Raw genomic sequence first — 20,543 nt, forward strand, 5'->3', positions numbered from 1 at the left:
TAGTTCAATTATCAACATTTTTCACAGAGTCAGAAGTTCTGAATGTTCTGTACAGAAATACTGAAACATTTCATTTGAAACATCTGAAATACTGAAACATCTCATATTTTGAATTCTCAAACAAGTAGTTTAATACTCCTAAGTCAAAATGTTACATTTTGGTCTGATGCTCTGAAATACACATATTTGGGAGGAACTAAAGCTGGTATTTTTGCCTGCATGAGCTCTCTCAATGATTATGGAACAGAAAGATGGCAAATTAGCTTTTGGAACAACTTCTGCACAAAAAAAAAATACACAAATAAACAGGAGGCAGGCATCAGTTGTACACTAAATGCCAGCAAGAGAAATTTTACATAATACTTATATATGTGTACCTCTATGCACACATATATACACATTATTATTTTCATATAGCTTAGCAAAGAGCTAATCAAGAACAATACATTAAAAGACAGGATTAAATGCATAATTTAGGCTGTATCCTTTGGAGTCACAGATATAACCTTTTTTGTGTAAAGACAGAGACTACGCAGTGGAATATAACTAGAATATAGGCATTCGCAGCTCCAAGCAAAAGAAAATAGCAACAGGAATTTTTTTGCTACCTGTGTCAGTATCATTAGTAACCCTTCTAAAAAATATTATGTTTTCTTGTTTTTTAGTACATATCCTCCGAAAGAGATTTCAGAGTATAAAGCCTAGTACCTAGCTGTTTCTGTTAATGTGTGATGCAGTGCCTTTCTTAAAACGATAAAAATTCATCTTAAACACAGTTAAATTTTTGCCCCTACTGCTCCTGTTACGGCTGTTCCAGCACGTACTGCCCTCATTAGCTTAAATGAGAATCCACCTCACTGACATCAAGATTTATTTTTCTCTCTAGTTTATACTCTGACGCATCTATAAATGGTAACCATATCCTCTTATCCTTTGCTTTGCTGCACTACATTGGTTGCACACTTCTTAATATAGTCTCATAAACAGGCTCTCCATTCTAATGCTCCTTCTGTTGATTCAGTTAAATCAATCTTTCACGAATGTGGATGCCGAGATTAGAATAGTTGAGATCTCATTAGGGTCTTGTATAACGACATTAATACTTTCCTGAAAACACTTCATCTGCTACTTCTAACTTTTTTGATTGCCATATCATGCTGGTGGCTTATTGCTATCTTGACTACAATGATATACTATCACTACTGAAACAGGACCAGGAGATTTTTATTTTATACATTGCTCTACACTTCTTTTTTTGCCTACAGAGCACAGAAGTATATTGTCACACTCACCATTAAACTGATTTACAATGAACTATCACTTCCCTTCAAAGCAATTGCTCTCAGTCAAACCACCAGATGTAACTTTACAAAGAAGTTCTTTCAAAAATGCAAATGGATGTATTATTTTACAAACAAAACACCTGGTGAATTCCATTTACAGATCTTTACTGACTTTGCTTGTTATTGTTTCTATTTTGTAACACATCTGAATATATTACAGAAAACATCTCTCCCTTTTTCCTTGATGGGACTTACTCTTTCCAGTAAGGCAGCTACTGTGATGGGACCCTCCTCTCTGTGACTCACTGTATCTTACACTTGCCGCATTTTATGACTATGATCATGAGTCACTTGCTGATGAACTTACCTAGCTAGAGTGTTTGGGCCCTAATATACTTGCCTGTTATAGTGCCAGGAGACTGTGGGTTAGTATGTCTCTTTCAGATCAGAAGAGTCTTCCTGTTGATAAGAGAAAGACTGAAACAGTTTCACAGTCTTCCTGTACTTGGTTGGAAGGTATTCATGCATTCATATGCGTTATGGAGGTAAAACTCAGGGGAGAGAACTACAACAAGAGCACAGATTCAAAAGAACCATACTACATGGTATTTCTTTATTACAGCATTTCTCTGTGTTTTAGCCCTTAAGATGGGGTTTGTTGCAGAGGAAATATTTTCTTCTTCTGAACATACTTCTGAGGGAAAGGACATGCAATCTTTTTTTTCTAGAATTGTCTTTCCTTAGTAAACAAGTGTAAACTTGAGCTTTAGGATGAAGCTTTTTCATAGTATTCTGCCAGGAAAAGTTAAAATTTTTACTAACAGGATGTCTTGATTTCTGTTAAGTAAACCAACTTTTCTGTAGCAATTTTTGAATGACTGTCAAAGACAGACCCAACAAAAGTAAGCATTCATTAAGTCCTATCTAATCACAGTCTAATCCAACAGTCCACCTATTTCAGTCAGTTTCTACTAGGTGATTACCTTTCAATTTTATTGATCATGAAAGATTTAGTACACTGGTCAGAATAACTGCTAATTTACTAAAAAGGAAGATGCAATGGAAATGATCTACTGGAGCTTTGCCACACTATTCCAATTCTATAGGCTTGAGCAAAGGGTCCTAATTCCAGTGATTTTTGCCAAAATGTTGGCTAATTTGTGTCTAGCGAAGATATATGTCAAATTGATTTTCTCCTCCTGAATCACACCAGTTTCAAACTGGTGCTCATTTCCAGAGATTAAAAGGCTGTATATACACTCCATGCTATTTAAAGTCATATTCAAGCCTTAAATTCTGAGACCAGCAGTTTCTGAGACTTCACTACACAGTGAAGAACGAATTTGCAATTCACAGTCTGAAGACATCTGCTTCCAGAGTTGACCATCCTTTCCCACTCTCAAACAGTAACATTCATTTGAAACCCAAATGGGGACTGGCAGCAGCAAGTCACCTAGAGAAGACAAACTGCAGGACCACCTTTCACCTAAGAGCGATGACTCTAACCACTATTCACACAAATGCCTAGAGTACAGGCCTGTAAGCACATTAAATTTTATTGTTCAAATATGATGTAAAGATGCTCACAGTGAGAACTGCAGATCCCTCCCAACCTGACAATCATAGCTGGTTTCTGTATTAGAGATATCCAAATTTATATCCCCTGTGAAAAATAGAACAGAACATCTTTTGCTGTTAAGCTCAATACGATTCCTGCCAATATCGCCCAAGAAATACACTCTACAGAAAAAAAGAGAAATCCTTGAGTCCAGTGCACTGACAGAGCCTAGAGCTAGAATAACCACGTTACCACTGAGCCTTGACTAAAGATCTTTTCTATCTTCAGCAACCAGGAGAACTATACAAATTCGAATATATCAATTAACCTGAAACCTATATAGATGAGCTGAGGATAAAATGAATTTAATAAAGTTGCTTTAGGAACCTCTGGATTCTAGTCAGAGCATAATCGCTTAGAGATACATAACTTTGCATTAGATCTTGCCTACTTGTTGAACAAATTAATTTAAAAACAAATGTAGTCAGTATTCATATACATACCCTCTGCTTCTCAGGGTCGACATATCGAATGCCAAAATAGTCTTTTTCCAGCAAGCTGTAATAGTTGCAGATGTGATCTATGAGAAACTGACCTTTCGTTTCCCTCTGAAAAAGAGAAAGAATTGATACATTACTCTGAATATTCTAAACTTGATGATTATAAGCTTTAAAGGATTAATCAAAGCATCAAAGAAAAAGGCATATGGATTTATCTATTTTTGGCTATTCAGATGAGGACAAAGGAGTTGAACATTTGTCTCCTCTAAAATATGCAGCAACTGAAACGTACTCCTCAGGGATCAATAAACTCCCTGCACCTTCACAAACTGATTCTTGACAAGAATACTCTAAGTTCTGCCTCAGGAAAACTCATGCTACTCTAATAGCTGCACATTTACAATATTTAATTTATTACCATTAACCATATTTCCACCTGATGCTATAATGGCACAACAGATAGCCATTTCAACACACTTTCAAAACTGTGTATGCTTTTTCGTGTCCCCAAGTTCGCAAGCAGTTTTGGCAGTGACTACCCTTATTGCATCTTTGTGCAGAGCCCACAGCAAGAGAGACCTGATCCTCAGTTCCTAAACAGTACTGCAGTACAAGGAAGAAATGCCCAAATGAATGACAGAAAAAGACATTTTCATCCTTGCATCATCACTAGGTAACAACAGCCTTAAGGAAGCATGCTCTACACATCATGTTTAGTTAACAACTTCACTCTTTACTTCTTTCTTCAATCTTAGCACTGTCTCATCTCTTCTTCATCTAATGCCAGATACAGGGAACCTTCGTGAACCCTCACATTTCTTCTGGTCTAAGTAACATGATTTTTCATATTATTACCAGCTGTGCTGCGTGGGCCAAAGCTGTCTGCCTAGAATAGTTGATTCTTGGCAGGAAAAGATGCTCTGCTCTGTCGCAGTGTCGGGCTCTGGGTTTCTTCCCCTCTTTCCACCTAAGCCCTGCACAAGACCCCTCCGCTGTGGAACCTGCATGAGCTACTTTGCAAGCCTCCACTCTTTGCTGCCATGAAACAATTCAAACTTAACACCCTAGTGTCTACAGCACAGAAAATACACGGAGTGGGCGATTACAAATGTGCTGAATAATACTTAACTGTTCCTCCAAATTGTTTCCTTAACAATAAATGCCATGCTGTATTTAACCTTAAGAAGGCAACAATTTAAATTATGCACAGCATAGCTACACAAAAATTAACAAAACAGCTCCCACATTTTTCAAAGTGTTTTAGAAAACTGGACATTGTTATCATCTGCATTTCATGGAAGAGCAACTGAGGCAAAAACAGTGCTGTGACTTGCCCGAAGTCGTCCTGTAAAGTGCAGTGGAAGAAATGGCCTTGAGGCCACCAGTCCAGAGAGGCCCACAGCTCCCTACAGAAAAAGTGATTTGTGCTTGAAAACTAGACTGTTACACAGATAAGGACAAAATAGTGCAGTGGTTTTGTGATCGTATTATCTTTACAATTAAGACACTTCTGACAGATACAGTTGCTCTTCCTTTCACTCCCATCACTGAACAAATAAAAAATAAAATTAAATTAAAATAAAAAATAAAATAAAATACCACACCACTCTCATTTAAGCCATCTACACAGTGCTGTGCAGTCCTTCCACTGAGCTTGGCAGCTTCTGTGACTATTCCGTTCCTTGTCACCTGAGCGTCTCTCTTCACTCACCTCCAGCCGCAAACTGCTAATTTCTGTCCACATTTCTCTTTCCTGGAAACAGGGGCCTCTGTTACGCCGCCTTCTGTATATGCAAGCTACCTCCGCTACTCCTTCCTTCCTCTACCTTCCATCTCTTATATATGTACCCTTCGCTATGTCTCTTTACTCTCCCATATGTTACTTCTTGCCTGCAGGGTATCTGCTGCCTTATCCGCCCCATGATATTTCCGCACTGTGTTTTCCTGTTATTAACAGCCAGTGTTGAATGATGTTAACTTAATTTGTCTGTTGTCTGTACATGCTCACTCAGCCTCCTGCTTCACCCCTTGCACTACCTTCTTCCCAGTAAGGTAGCAGCAAAATGTTTCCTTCTGTAACTTTTTTTTAAAATGTCCTGAGGCTGGAGAGAAACAGAGTGAGTTTTTTTCTATTCAGAATGATTAACACATACATGGATATTTTATACTGTATGCAGTTATGAGTACTGGCATGCTAGGGACACCCTAGTGAAAACCTTCCTCAAAAGGCAAGGTCTGTGGCAAAGATTCAAAAGTACAAAAAGTCACTCTCCGTGCGACTGACAGAAAAAAATCTCTTCAGGTCTAAATTTATGCAGCCATAGCTCCATGAAGTTTACTAGCTAAAAACCTTAGAAGTCTCTGCAAACTTTTATTTGTGACTATGCTAAGAGCGTCAAAGAAAATTACAAACAAATTGCAATACATTTCAGAACATAGGCAGCAGGAAAAAAATTCAAACGCAAGTGTGAAATTCAAGTTACATGTTGTTTTAAGATAGACATATGATGTACTAAATAGAACTGGGGCACAACAGCTATTAGGTGACTCAGATAGATCAAAGACAGATAGTAAGATCAAAATAGATCTTACTAACAACAGTGCCTAAGTGTAATCCAATTTTAAAACACTGCCAACAAGGAAAGCAGACTATTCATATCTTCATCTGACGGAGGGCGTTACTGGAAGGACAGTCAATAAATCTACGTATTTCTACAGGTTCTCATTCTAATCCATTCACTTAACAAGTCCTTCGCTTCCTCCACCTAAGCGATCACAAAAAATACTAAGAGTTGTTGAGGCATGTGATCAAAGGCTGGAACACGTACTGTGTTTTTCAACCCTAAAACAAAGTTGCCTTCCTAAAAATCAAGGGCTGCTCTAATTTTCTTGCTTGAAAGATAGATGATAGAAACCGACCAAACAAAAAGAACAAACAAAAGCCTCCAGGCTAAACGCATGCTCTAGGAATCCGTAAACCCTCCGCAGATACCTTTGGTTAGGATGCACTTCAGTTATTGCGCTGTTCAAACAGCCAGCTTTCAAATTCCACCTGATCACCAGATAGTAGCAAAGGCTCTGTTTTGATAAAAGTAAATAAACTGATACATAGAGAATGTTATTGCCTCTCAGAAGAAATAGTTTTAAATACTTCTCTATTATGCTTTTAAACTACCTAAAATCTGAAAAATTCCAGATAATTCATACATAGAAAGAAATATTTGATGTGGCACTGACTACCTTAAGTCTGCATTTGTAATAGACAGAATGGCAAAAAAAATGATGGGCAAAACTTGTTCTTTTTGTTTTCTACAGAGAGCATCCATAGACGTTTTCAAAATTTCTCTAACAATGTTCCAGTTTCTCTTGAGCATTAGCAATCTAATGATCTATGTCTTCTCCTGCATTCTGTGATATACTTAGTATATATTGTAGCATAAAAGCATATATTAAATTCAAAGCTTATTCTCACTTGCAAAAGAATATGGATAAATTAAATTAGGAACTGCCAGCCATCCACACCAAAGCACGAGAATGGATTTGGGTCATGGAATAATGAATATAAAATTTCATCTGAAACTTCAGACAGTTATCATATAGCTTTCCAGTTAAATGAACCTTTTTCCTTTTTTAAGTGCCATACCCATAAAGTACTTCGCAGCAATTCACACACATAAAAAATATTTTTATGTCACAGTTCAGCACTTTGTCAGAACATGACAAAAAAAGGCATCATTAGGCAAAACATTATTTGAAACACCGCTGAAAACACGGGCACATGTTCTGTCAGACGACAGAAATCTGAGCGCAGAAATCAAGTCCGATTTCTGAAAGCTTCCAGGCTCTGATGATCACACCACGACCTCACGCAGCAATCATTGGGCATTCCCGAGCGGAGACGTACAACTGGGGCAGAAACAGCAGCCACAGAGGTGTGCAAACAGGAGAGCCAAAATGTCCTAGGCTGTAATCAGCACCTTATTTTCAAGGATAGAATGAGAGGTTTAAAACAAGGCACTTTTTTTTTTCCAGGCCATTCAAATGCAACATCTGGTTACCTCGACTCTGCTATATTTTCCTGCAGATTTCTGTAACCCACACTTGATGAAGATGTTTTTAAAAATGGCCTTTAACCAAGTCCTGTAATGTGGCCCTTTTGCACGCAAAGGCTTTTGGAGATTCCTGTACATAATTAAAGGAATGGCTACCTGATATATTTAGAAAAATACAAGGCTGATGTACTTTTTTAAGGCCATGCTTGAACATCTGATATGAATGCTACCAAATCCCCACAACAAACCCCTACACGCAAGCAACAGAAAAAATGCCACGTAAATAACAGAATCACCGAATGCAAGCAAGGTCAACTCGGAAGCACCTGTGAAAATCTGTTCATGCTGGATCAAGAGTTTTGTTTTCTACTGAAACAAGCCAAGCCAAGCAAAGGACACCCTCCTTTCTGACATGCCACAGTCATATCCGAAGTCCTCCAGTGAGTGAGTTGCAGGGCAACTCTCCCCCTTTTTCCTCTTCACTTCTAAGAGCCAGGTAAGACATTGCAAAGATGCATTTGCACTACCAAACACTATTATTAGGGTTTCCATTTCTGCACCTCTGCAAATTTATGACCAAGTAACCCGTTTCCTTGATATCTTCTTTATTACGTAAAAACTAACCCAGACAAAGACCTCAGCAGCTCTTGGGCAGTTTCAATCGAACACAAGAATAATATGTGCACTTGTGCACTTTTTTCTTTTTCTTAATTCCTAGTTTCTGTGTGCAATTTAATAAACAAGGGAGAATTTATCCTGTCCCCCCAATTTAATCCTCTCTGATGATATAAAACGAGCTGCAAAAGAGTCATTACTTGTCCTAGAATTCTGAAAGCCAGAGGACAGGCAGGAAAACCCTTTCTAGACGTTTGGGCTTTTACATTCAATGAAAGGGCATCTCAACTCGCATTTGTTTCACTGTGAAGTTCTGGGTCTGTTTATTTGAACACTGCCACCAGGAGAAGCCAGATTCACAAGCGGATTAAGCACAACACTTATGCTGTTACCTAACCACTGAAGCCCTGCCAGCTGGGCTTACTTCAGTCAGGAAGCCACTGCTACCGCTAAGAAACACTGCGCCGTTATAAAGGTCGCGTTTATTTGTACAGGGGATTTCAACCCCCATCCCACAAGGGTCTTCACACGTGCCAGCGCTTCCCGCGACCCTGCGTGTCAAGCTCCTCACGCAGTCAGAGGTGGCTTTGCAAGACTAATGTAACTCCACTCCAGAAAAAGTGAACTGAAACCACAATAGAAACAGCATTTCTGTTAAGATAAATGGAAAGTCTAGGCTCTCAGGCAAGGCAGGAATAACATCTGGTTTGGTATGCTTGTTTTGGTTAAGGCATGAGGTATTTTAACATGTGAGACAGATCTAAAAGATTAAACATAACACTTGAACTCAATAATAATCATAATACCACCACAAAATGAAAGCAGGTCTGGAAAACAGACAAAACAAGTCACCCATGAGGCAGAAACACAACTCAAAAGGCAGATTTTCATAACGTTAACCGACGACTGGACCACTAAAATGTTACAATGACAAAAATATCAAAAATGCAGCAAGATTTACAGAGCCGAACGGCCCCCTCGAGAGGCACCTCTCCCGTTTCCAACGCCTGCCTGCCCAGAGCACGGGCCTGCCCCGGCGACAAAACCGTAGCTCCTGGGGGCCGCTCGCAAGAGAGGCGCCTTGGCGCCCAGCAGGACCGGCCCGCCACCTTGCTGCCCGTTACCCGACGGCTCAGCGTGGGGCCTGCCCTTGTGCGCAGAGACGAGGCTGCAAAGGGGCACCCGGGAACAACCCCGGCTTCACCTGCGCGTTGGGACAGCTGTCAGCGCGTCTGCTTGCGTTGCCGGCGGCACGGCAATAAAGGTCGCTAAATGGCGCTGGCAGATCGGGCCACACGCTACGACAGCAAGTTTAAAAATCAACCCCGTGGAGCTGAATAGAGAGGTTTGAGGGCAGGGAAGCAGCCATTGCCTGAGTTTTTTCTAAGCAAATTTTTAAGTCCTGCCCTGAGAGCAAAATCAAGCGAAGAATTAGGATGCAACAACTGAAAGCAGGGAGGTGGAAAGGGCTGAGCTCGGACCTGGCAATTGCCAGCCCTAATCCTGACTCACTCCAGGGCCCTGGGCAAATTTCTTACGGCTCTTAGGATTTACGAATTCACCGAGATTACAAATGACAGTAACTGCTCACAAGATGGATACACTGACAACCTCTTTGCCTTTATTGCTCCGCCCTTTGAAATAGTTGTAAGAATATCACATAATGCCTTGAAAATATACAAGGCAATTAAAAATGTGCCTGTTGTTGTTAATTAACTAAAATGCCATAACCCATCATTCCTTCCTGCTCATAATCAGCGCTTTCCAATATTTTAAATTACTTGAAGGTATGCTGGAAACCTATTATTTAGTATTTAACTGAAAAATTTTGGCAATAGTGAGAAGGGCCAGCTATAATTATTATTTTCTATTAAATTTGCAAATTAAAAAACACACTTTCAGCTGATCAAAACCTAACTGGAACAGTCACATTTTATTCTAGAAGCAAAGTATCTATAATGAACTTTTTTTTCCCTTTACAATGAGGAAATAATTGCATTTCTACAAACCTGAAACAAGGGAGGGAGGTGGGGGAAATCAACATGTTAGTCCTTTAATTAGGGGGAAAAAAAACACACAAAATTACATTACAATAAGGCAGTTGCTGCTTACTTAATAGACGAGTCCTCTTCCATACACTCTCTTTCATGAATCACCTCTTGCAAATGACACACTTAATTCTACACCTACCTATAATTTATATCAACAAGTGCTAACACTAGAATGGAGGAAAGAATTTTATTTTTCCAATAAATTTGCTTATGTATAAATTTACTCATTTCACTATGCAACATTATGGAATCAGCTTTTGTAAAAAGGTTTTACCTGCATATGTCCAGGTCTTTCTAAACACCTCCATCACTGAGCACTCATCTAATATAGCACAAATAAATCAAAGGACATGCTCTCACTAAGAAAGTTTTTATCAATTTTTGGATAGTTGAAAACAAAAAACTAGCACAGCACTGCACTGTGGGAAATCCAGCTGCAAGCCCCTCCACACACAGATGTCATGGGAGTGGAGCTGACTGGCCTATGCAGACAAGATGCAGAGGCTCGGGAAAGCCAAAGAACAAAAACACTCCTCAAACGAGGAGAGTGGCAATCCAACCCAACATGATAATGCACAAAGATACTTTACGATATGAGAGGCCAAGACTAGGGCAAGACTATAGGCATAACGAGGGCAAGAAGCATCCTTGCCCTTATTTATCTCCTCATTTCCTGAATAAAACTCATGGAAGATGCATCTAATTCCTAATAAGCCCCCTAACAAGACAAGCAATCAGATTACGTGTTTGCCTCGGTTGCAGGGCTTTCAACAGCACATTTTAACCCAGACCTTCCCAGCAGCTTTTACTGAACAGAGGCACAGTGATGCTACAACACCAACCCACTCACAACTAAGGGAAGGGATCTTTAGATCCGCATGAGCAACGTAGTTTACCCTCGTCTGAAGCAGCAAAGACGTTCAGGAAAAGGAAAGATGTGAATGCACAAATGAAGCACGACTGCGTCCCTCCCTTTTTACTTCTCACGGAATTTAACAGTCACCAGTGATAACTTTGCCCCCCAAAACACATCACAGCTGACACGTAAGCTACGTTTACAGTACACAAGAGCACTCCATCTTCAATATGGGAAGCTGATCTTTATTTACCGATTACACAAGCATGGAAGAGGAAACACTTAGCCCAAGGCTCTGACTTCCGCTGCCACCTGGTAACTAGGGTTTCTAGATAGGCGCTGTGTGGCCAAGAAACACATCTCAAGCAAGCCTGCATCATAGAATATTTGTTTTTCTAAAATAACTTTTATAATTTTTTGCTGCTAAGAATAAACAATCATGTTAAACCATAAAGCATTTAAACTGCAGACTTTTATGCTTTATCTTTCCCAGAGTTAGGTGATAAAGTGGTATTTCTCCCCAAGGATAACTGAAATGATGAGCTTAAAGGGAAACTGCAGTGTGGTTACTCTAAAATGCAATAGCCCAAGAGACAAATTTCATGAGCTATTTGGGAAGAAGAAAACAACCAACCAAACAAACAAAAAACACACACCAGTTTTACCCTTACAAACTGCCTGATGGACTTACGTTAGCAGAGAGGCCAGAAATGAACAACAGAGACAACATATGACAATTTTCCACTTAAAATGGGTACTACCCCATTTTTAGAACTAATTGGCTAAATCAAATTGGGTCCTTAAGAACATCATTTATATGAAGGATATCACTGTCTTTAAACTCAAATTCCTGAGCCCTTAATTAATTATCAGTTTAGCCCCAAGTGCTATATTTTAATTAACAGAATTAAATAAAAAAATCTCTTCCTGCTCCTTCCTTTGGTTAAGAAATATACAAGCACATCTCAAAGATAAAGGAGAGTACAAAGAAAAAGGAGAAAAAAATGTCTATATCGAGCAGAAAAAAGCAAGAGGGGTACAATGTCAAGGTTGTATGTGTGAATACAGCTGTGGAAGCTTTAGTGGTCTTAAAGGAAACAGCATGGCTAAATCTCCACTGTGTTGAAAATTTAACCTGCAACATATGCTGTAGTGAGCTTAGAAATACATTCGTCAAAAACGGTTTCTCTGGCATGCTACCTCAGCTGGGAAGTGTGTGGGGGGGTCATTTGAGGTTATTTATTTTATTTTAGTCTTGCATTAACGATTTGCAACAGTGAGACAGCTTTGTCCGGACAACAGCATATTTTTGCCCTCTATGGAACTAAAGGCTATTGTAGGATGATATTGGTCAAATAATAAAAGATGAAGGGGAAAAAAGAAACAACTACGCCATAGAAATATTCCATGGTGTCAGTCCATGCAATGAAAACTATCATCAAGACGTAATTATATGGGAAAGGAAGAGTCTATTCCACTGATTATACAGTAAAATATGGACAGCAGGAGTGAACACACATAACCGAAGAGATAACGTGCTTTCACACAATCAGCTCTCGACCCTGGTGCTATTCAGCCAGTAAATTACTCTGACCCAGGAGTAAATTATAAATGATAAAAGGAAATATTTATAATTCACATAATGCAGTTCTCAAAAGTCACTACCAGCCAGGCAGGCGCTGAATAAACCACAATGCAATATTGTCTTACAGGGTTCATCATCGCTTTCTGTCCTTCCGGGCATGGGCAATACGCGGCCATTTAGATTTTACGTCCCTGAGCGCCGGCCTCACAGAAGGCTTGCAGCACTGACTGCTCACTTCTGGTAACAACTTCCATTAGTGCAGTATTCATGATGCTATCTGAGGCACTATTGATTTCTTAAAAGGAACTGAGTGCTTCTGTCAACAAGTCTTCCTATCATTTTATTTAATTTCCAGCATTGTTCTGCAAAGCTGAGTCTGCTTTCTCTCACTCTTGCATGTTCAACATTAAAACTAACTCAGAAGACATAGCTAGCACACCCCAACATACATACTAATATGCCAGGTCTAGCAAAGCAGATGAGAGATTTCAAGGAGTTCAAGTCCTACCCACACAGCAGTCCAAAAGCCAGATGAGGGTTTTGACAGAACTACCTGCTGTCCCCCAAGTGCAGGTAATGGCCAACAACGCTCCTCTGGCCCTGTCCAATACTGAATCTCCTCGGTGGGTTTAGCAGCCCCAGAAAATGAGGTCTCCCATATATTCTCTTCCAAGTACGGCTCTTTAATTGTATGTTTTCTAAGGGAGATGCAGCACTGTGCACTTGGTATACAGAAACAGAAAGGGTGGGGAGGAAAACAACACAAAAAACCCGCCAAATTTCCACACTTCTGGCTAACAAGACACTTCCCCGAGCACAGGCAGAGGAGAGAACCAGCACTGGATGGCTGAGCATAGCCAGGCTGCTCACAGAAAAACAGCCAAGCAGGTGGGGGGTAAAAATGTCCCCTGCAGCAGCATTTCAGGGCTCAGCTGAACGTCCTCAAACCACATGGTGGTGTGGGAGGTGCAGGAACAGCCACATGGCTGGGCAGGGAAGAAGTAGGGATGTGGGGCAAGTCTGAACACCAGGTCAGCAGTACAGGGGAGCTGCTGTTGCCACGGGCAGTTGCTGGCTGCCCTCGCGAACACCGCTGCCAGCACCTTGCCTGGTCTCCCTATCCCCGCCAGGTTGGGGTGCCCACCCAGGTCCCTCTCCTCTCCCCAGGGAGCTACAGCACGTGTGCTGGCGTGCATGACACGGCCTCTGCGTGTGCTGGGTGGGAGGGAAGGAGAAAGAAAAGGAGGGTCATATAACATAATGCCCAGAGAGAGAAGGGAAAGACGCTGGGTTAATCCCAATAGAAGGGCTATTAAAGTGATGCATGGGGCTAAGAGCTTACATAAAGAACAGAATACATCACTAGATAATGATGGATCAAATTCCCATTGTACGCGGCTTAATCCAGAGTCACAAGCTCAGCTGCATAGTCAGTGGCCTGGCAATATCAACTCTGAAGCGCTCTGAATCTCTTGAAGTGCTGCAAATCAGAGAAAATGGCTCCTGGCAGGCAAGACCCTCAATCATGGTGATGAACTCAACAGCTCCTGGTGATCCATCTAAAAGTGTAAGTAATACACTAATCACATGTGATAAGGACCTAGATAAAAAAACTTTTAGCTGGCTGAGGAAGCCTCACCATGCTAGGCACTTGAAGTGTCTGATAGCCACATCACATAATCATATCATAGGCTTCACAGCACACCTGTAAAGGATATCCAAAAAGATTTTATGCATTGGAACAGGGCAAGGATGTACACATATCTCTGCCACCTTTTGGTGATTTAAAATCCATCAACACACTTTTTCTTTCAAATACTCATCTTGCTCACCTGTCCAAGGTAAATAACTCAGTTTTTGGAAGATATAGTCCACTCTTTATTAATATTGCACTATGTTTTCTCACTTTTCCCATGTGGTTTTTAACTTTTTAAGGCTCATGTTCGTTCATTTTTGCCACCAAGTGTTTTACTGCTTTACAGTCTTTGGGTATCATGTAAGTTGAAAGAAAATTTTACCATGAAAAATTGTTTCCAAACAAACTATTTCATTAATACCTTATAGATACATATATATAAGTATATATTCCTAGAAGAAATAATTATACAAAAAAGGCTTGTTGTGAAGGAAAAACGGACAATATTAAATTTGCAAGACTGGACATCCAGTCTTTAGAAAAACAAGTTTAATGCTGGACTAACAATGGTGGAGGAAGAAGTCTTTCAAGAAGTGTTCCTTGGACAAAGTGCCCACACCAATGCACTCCAACAGCATTTAATAAAATCCAGCTAGTGTAATCAGAGGAAGGACTCATTCTCTGTGCCATACAAGCTTCTGTCTCCATGCCAAAAAGAAGTTTCCAGGTAGCAAACTTTATAGCACAAGGGTTTGGACAGAAGTTGCCTTTTTGGGGGGGGGGGAGGGGGGGGAGGTCATTCAGTCCTTGAAAGCCACATCAGCTGCCTCATTAGGACTGCTATCAAATAGAGGTCTCATTTTTGATACAGTCAGAACACAAACTCCTCTTGCATTTGTAATCATTGCTTCACAAAATTACAACTATGGGAAATATTTTCTGATTCTTTTGAGAACAATTAGATATAATCCAGGTTAAAATAAATTCAGAAAGAATTTTTGTTTTAAAGTACCACCACAAAAGATACAAAATAAAACATTTGAACAATAGCTGGCAAAAATCCAAAAGAAGGATTCTACAGGCTTGTTAACTGTGGTTGCAAAAAGACTGTTAATAAAGCAATACATTTTACAGGTCCTGTAATAAATTGTTTGTCCTTTACTAGATTTCACCTTTCTCCTTTACTCTGTCAGATGCATCTCCATGTTTCTGTTCTGTGCTCAGACTTCCTGTTTCCATTAACTCAACAGAGTAATAGAAAGATCAAAGGCAATCTGGCCTATCTCTTTACTGTTTCAGTAACTCCTGTTTTTTAAATCTTTAGGTAATGGTACACTATTAAAACGCATCCTTTCTGACTGTGTTGGGAACTGATGACATTTGATTCTCCATAGCAGTAGTCAGTCTTATGTTCCTTGTAAGATCCCCAGATTCTAAGTAAATCCTGGGATACTGGAGAAATTTCCCGTATCTAGTAACTGAGAAGCCAAAGCCCTGCATTACATACCAAACGACATCTCACAGCACAGCTACTCTTTCTCCAGCGCAAGCACTGACCCTACAGAAACACTGCGTAGGTCCTATTCAGGACACAATTTGCTCTCTCTTCGTTATTCCTAAAATTTTAGGTCCCTGCTGAAACCAAAGACGACACCACTAGGAGTCCAAGCTGACCGCTGCGTTCCACAGTAGATGGTATTTAACAAAAGCATCGACGTCACCCAGGACAAAGCAGCTCTCCATTGAATATGATGTTGAGGATCTTTATAACACTGACCAGTTTCCCTGAGCTATCCAAGCAGCTTATGACAAGTGAACATATGCAGAGGAAAACTTATTAAAATAAGAAAAGGGAGAGGAAGATACCGAAGAGGATTGCCTGCATTTATTTTAATATGTGTAGTTGTGGATTAGGCAGCAATATAGTGAAAATTATATATCATATGCAATTAGGAAGGGCATGGCTCTCCTATGGAAGTCTCTTCAGATAAGTCAAAGCTCCAAAGTGAGAAATTCAAAAAATAGTATCTTATTTAGAGAGATAAAAACAAAACAGCAAAGTTCTGGAAACAAAAGCCTTCAATTTCTCACAAAGATTATTAAGAGAGAAAAAAAGTACTCGTCAAAAATTCTACCATACTCTAACATCCACAAATACATTGTACGACTGGTTCCTAGGGCACCAGTTGCAGCAGAAAGGCTTCTATCTATATTTCCATCCCATTTAGAGTAAAAGCAGAGCCATAACATGTCAACGAGAAAACTGAGCAACTTGACAAATAAGTGAGCAACTTCAAGTATTATCTCAAGTTAAAAAGCTAAGGAGGGTTTCTCTCCAGTCCTGTCCTGCCCTGTCCCATCCCCCCCGAGTTTTAAAATATTTCTGCTGAACCTCTTGTAATTTGGGAGCAGACTAAGGCTACATTTTTCCTTCTCTTCACCTCGATTAAATAGGGCTGCTACAGGTTTATGTCAAAAAAAATCTCTGAAGAAAGAGCTAGAGCCAGCACAGCGCTGACATGCAGATTATAACAAGCAGAGCTCTGACAGCTTCATACATGCTACTCCAAAACTGCAGGCAAAACCTCAGGATGCAATTGTTATATAATGATCTTCCCTTTCAAAACTGGAAAAGTTATATAAATGAGCAAATGACACCAAAGAAGAAAGTGTACCTTTGTCTTACAGCATAAATCAACTTCTTTTTTTTTTTTTTTTTTTTTTTTTTTTTTTTTTTTTTTTTGGATTTCTGTTTCTGCCTGAAACAGCAAAGAGAAAGGGAGCTTTGGGAAATAAAGTGACAAACAACTGAGCATGGGAACAGACAGAGAGCAAGTGGGGCTTTCAGCACCCTAGTGCTTTTCATGCAGTAAGTAGAAACAATCCTCACCCCTGAGCACAAGCATGAGCATTAAGCAGAAGGAAGGCAGAAAAGCACGGAAAGAGCTGACCAGCCAGTGCACTTCTGTCAGTAAACCAAACCCATCAATCTTCATGGATTCTCCAAAGAGCCTTAGCAGGGGGATCAGAAGCCTTTCAAGGGCTGGACTCCCAACTCAGCTGAGAAAGTACCTCGGTTAAGCACAAAAGTAGCCAAGTCAGGGGAGACCCAGACAACCAGCATGCAGTGTTTGAGAGAGGCAAAAGATCCCTTTCTTTCCCAGGAGTTTAAGCCTTACTGTTGGAGTTAGGCCCAGCACCCAGCCTTTCTGTAATCCCCTCCTTTGTACAAAATAGTGGATGACCAGGCCCAGGACAGGCCGGAGGGAAGAGCACATCGAGGCCCCGAAGAGCCAATACGCTCTGCGGCTTTGCCTTTGCTGCCTTCTCCCCAACAGAGAATAGAAAATCGAAAGTGAACAAACTTCAGCTTGGGAGCTCCAAGCATCTGACTGTAACGTACACTGAATTATAGGCAGGGCATGAGAGAAGGCACAAGTGGTTAGCAGTGCACAACTGTCAGAAAGAAATGGACTGCTGAAGGACACAGTTTCATGGTGGCATTGAAAAGTTTCAGTAATTAACTACCAATATTTATTTCTACATATGACTACCCACGTAAGCAGTGACCCCGCTTGCATGGGTAACTGCAGTACATACTCATTGGTATCTGTCTTGGAGTGCAACAGATTTTATTCTTGAAATATTAATTTTAAGATCCTATAATAGTAATGGATCATAGATCAAAAGCGTTGAATACCATCATGTACTTATAATATGTTCTCCATTCAGCTGATAAAAGGCCCTTATCTGGCCTATAATATATCTTTGACATCTCTCACACACATATTCTTTTTTTTTTTAATGCATACACACACACTTTATACAAATAAATATAGATAAAGATGTCAAGGAAAAGAATCAAAGGATTTTAAAACCAAGAGACCCATTAGATCATCTTGACTGTATAATTTGAAGCATACAATTTCATTCAGCCTCATATTATCCAGTTTGATCCTTTGTCAAGCCTAACAATTACATCTACCTAGAGCATATCTTAACCGAGGCAGTCAATCTTGATTTAAAGCTTTCAAAAAGATATGGAAAATCTGCATATTCTGTTGTTGGTTTATTCTACCGTATTAGGAATTTTAAAAATCAAACTTGGAAAAAATCATGCTTCAGTTAAACTGTCGGCATAGCACCTATGCCTACCATAATTCTCTGTAAATATTTTAACTAAAAATACTAAAATACATACATACGGCTCTCTGTCTCTCTCTCTTTCTCTCTCAAACAATCTCCTTTCATCAAATGGATCTAAAGAAGGCCCATGATCTGTTCGACAGGGTTCAAAAATCGTTACTTAAAAAAAATATGCTGTCATATTTGATAATATCCATTTTATCATAAAGCAGAACACATTCTCAAATTTTGAGCACAACGGTTCTTAAAAGTTTTGAAATACAGTCTCATCTTTATCCTACTTAGTCCTTCAAACAGCTATGCGCAGCCAAATTCAAGCACCCTTTGGGTGAAACTCTTTCAGACCAGCCAGACCAAAATCTATGTAAATATACCTGAATTTATTTCAAACTTCTACTTTGCTTTTCCAGCATCAACTTTTAAAACACTGATGTAAAGCCCATCCTAAGGGCTTCTGATATTTTGAATAGCTGTGAAGTTTAAACAACCTGCCTCCAAAAAGCATAAGCAGAACAACAAAGCATTCAAACATCAGGAAAATCCCATACAATAATCAGTTCAGTTCAGTTACTGAATTTATGCTGGAAGCAGCTAGCTTGTTCTATACACAGTTTTAGGCAAGAGTTACTGATTTGCCATTTCTTATAACTGCACCCAAAGCAGCTGGATGCCTTTGCAACTTGGGCAAAGCCACGCTCGGTGTGAGAGCAGCTCTCCCAAGTCCAGTGAGTTTTCAGCTCCTTGCTCCAGCAGCGACTTGGCCCTATGGATTTGGGGCATTCCCTCTGTCCCAACACACACTCCACACTGCCTTGCACCAAGCTTGCGCTAAAACACAGTGATGCTGCAGCACCTACTGTCCTTCACCAGAAGCACCCTCCAGTAGCTGACATGGTGCTAGAGCTGAGGAAGGGATGAGGTGCACAGATATACCTTTAATACTGGCCTTAGAAACACCCATTTCCAAAGAGCTGGTGACAGACTGGTGAAACAGAAAGCAGGCGGACACCCTGCCCTTGGAGGGCAGCCTGGTTCTCCCCAGGGCTCACGGGAGCAGACGTCAGACCCCAGCTGTGCGACGGTCGCATTTCCCTTCTGGCTCACTGCAGCACAACATCTTTCTACTGTTACCCTACATCAGGAGGAAAATAAGTGTGGGTCTTCTCTCCTGGCAGAAAGTACCGGAGGGAAATCCAAGGAGGCACATGCCCAACACGAGCTGAAGTTTTATCTGCAAAGTTCCCTAAAAAAGCTCAGCTAAGAAGGAAACAAATACAGAGAACAGATTCTGACCACAGCAGGGTGGAAATTCCACCCACTTCACTATGCATAGCCATTTTAGGCTTCTCATCTGTTTTCGTCAGAACGTCCCCACTTAATTTCACCTACCCTCATCTGCTATTCTATGGACCCTGCTGAAGAGTTTCGAAATAACTGGAAAACTACAACATAAAGTTTCTGCCACTTGTGAAAACATTACCAAATGACTACATTGTGCACATCAAGAAGGCTCAGACAGATTAAAAATCTGTATAGCTTTTTCAGTTTCCTTGTCCAATCAGCAAAAGAAAAAAAACACTGACATTGCAAAACAAGTGGTACAACAGGAGCAAGTCTCAACCTCTCAACTGCACAAGCAGGCAGCAATCACCCTACCCTTGTCTACAACATCATCTATCTGCTGTTCTACATCACATGGTGTTAGGAACTTACCCACAGACTGAAGCTGACAACTCGCATTATTGCCTTAAAATTGTTGTGATATTTGATCCACTCCTGAAAGCTTCAGCTGCCATAAAATTGAACAAGAAACTGGTGGGACCAAAAAAAAAAAAAAAAAAAAAAAAACCCACAAAAACACAGGGAAAACAGGAACCCTAAGCTCAGAAAAAGACCCGAAGCACCAGAAGGTAAATAAAGAGGCAGACGGCATCTTGTAAATACGGTTTGCTTACCTCATAAGTAAATCTTGCAATTTGGGGGATGATTTTTGTATACTTACTCTTGGCAGCACTGGAAAAGAATAGTAAATCTGCTGTATCACAAACCGCATCAATTAATCAATCAGCCTTCAACAGGTCTAGCCAGGAGTGCATACGTTAGATACAAAACAGCTTTTTTCCTGAACATAGAAATATTAATTCACATCAAGGATGAAGATTCTACTTTCCTAATGCAATATTCTTCTGTCTAGACTGTGAGAAGACTAAATATTTGAACTTATTTCCATTACAGAGTTCAAATTTTAAAAGAAAACTGAA

The 20,543-nt window shown here is 40.1% G+C and overlaps 1 protein-coding gene across 2 annotated transcripts in view; it reads right to left on the reverse strand.

The window, feature by feature from the left end:
- LOC112978800 (FERM domain-containing protein 3) overlaps positions 1–20,543 on the reverse strand; it is a 146,602-nt gene that overhangs the window by 78,695 nt on the left and 47,364 nt on the right. For both annotated transcript variants that reach the window (XM_026092531.2, XM_064500986.1), the window contains one exon: positions 3,345–3,449. In XM_026092531.2, coding sequence (XP_025948316.2) covers positions 3,345–3,449 — 105 coding nt within the window. The remainder of the gene's footprint in view (positions 1–3,344; positions 3,450–20,543) is intronic.

This window comes from Dromaius novaehollandiae, chromosome W (genome assembly GCF_036370855.1).
Source record: "Dromaius novaehollandiae isolate bDroNov1 chromosome W, bDroNov1.hap1, whole genome shotgun sequence".
Taxonomy (NCBI): Eukaryota; Metazoa; Chordata; class Aves; order Casuariiformes; family Dromaiidae; genus Dromaius; species Dromaius novaehollandiae.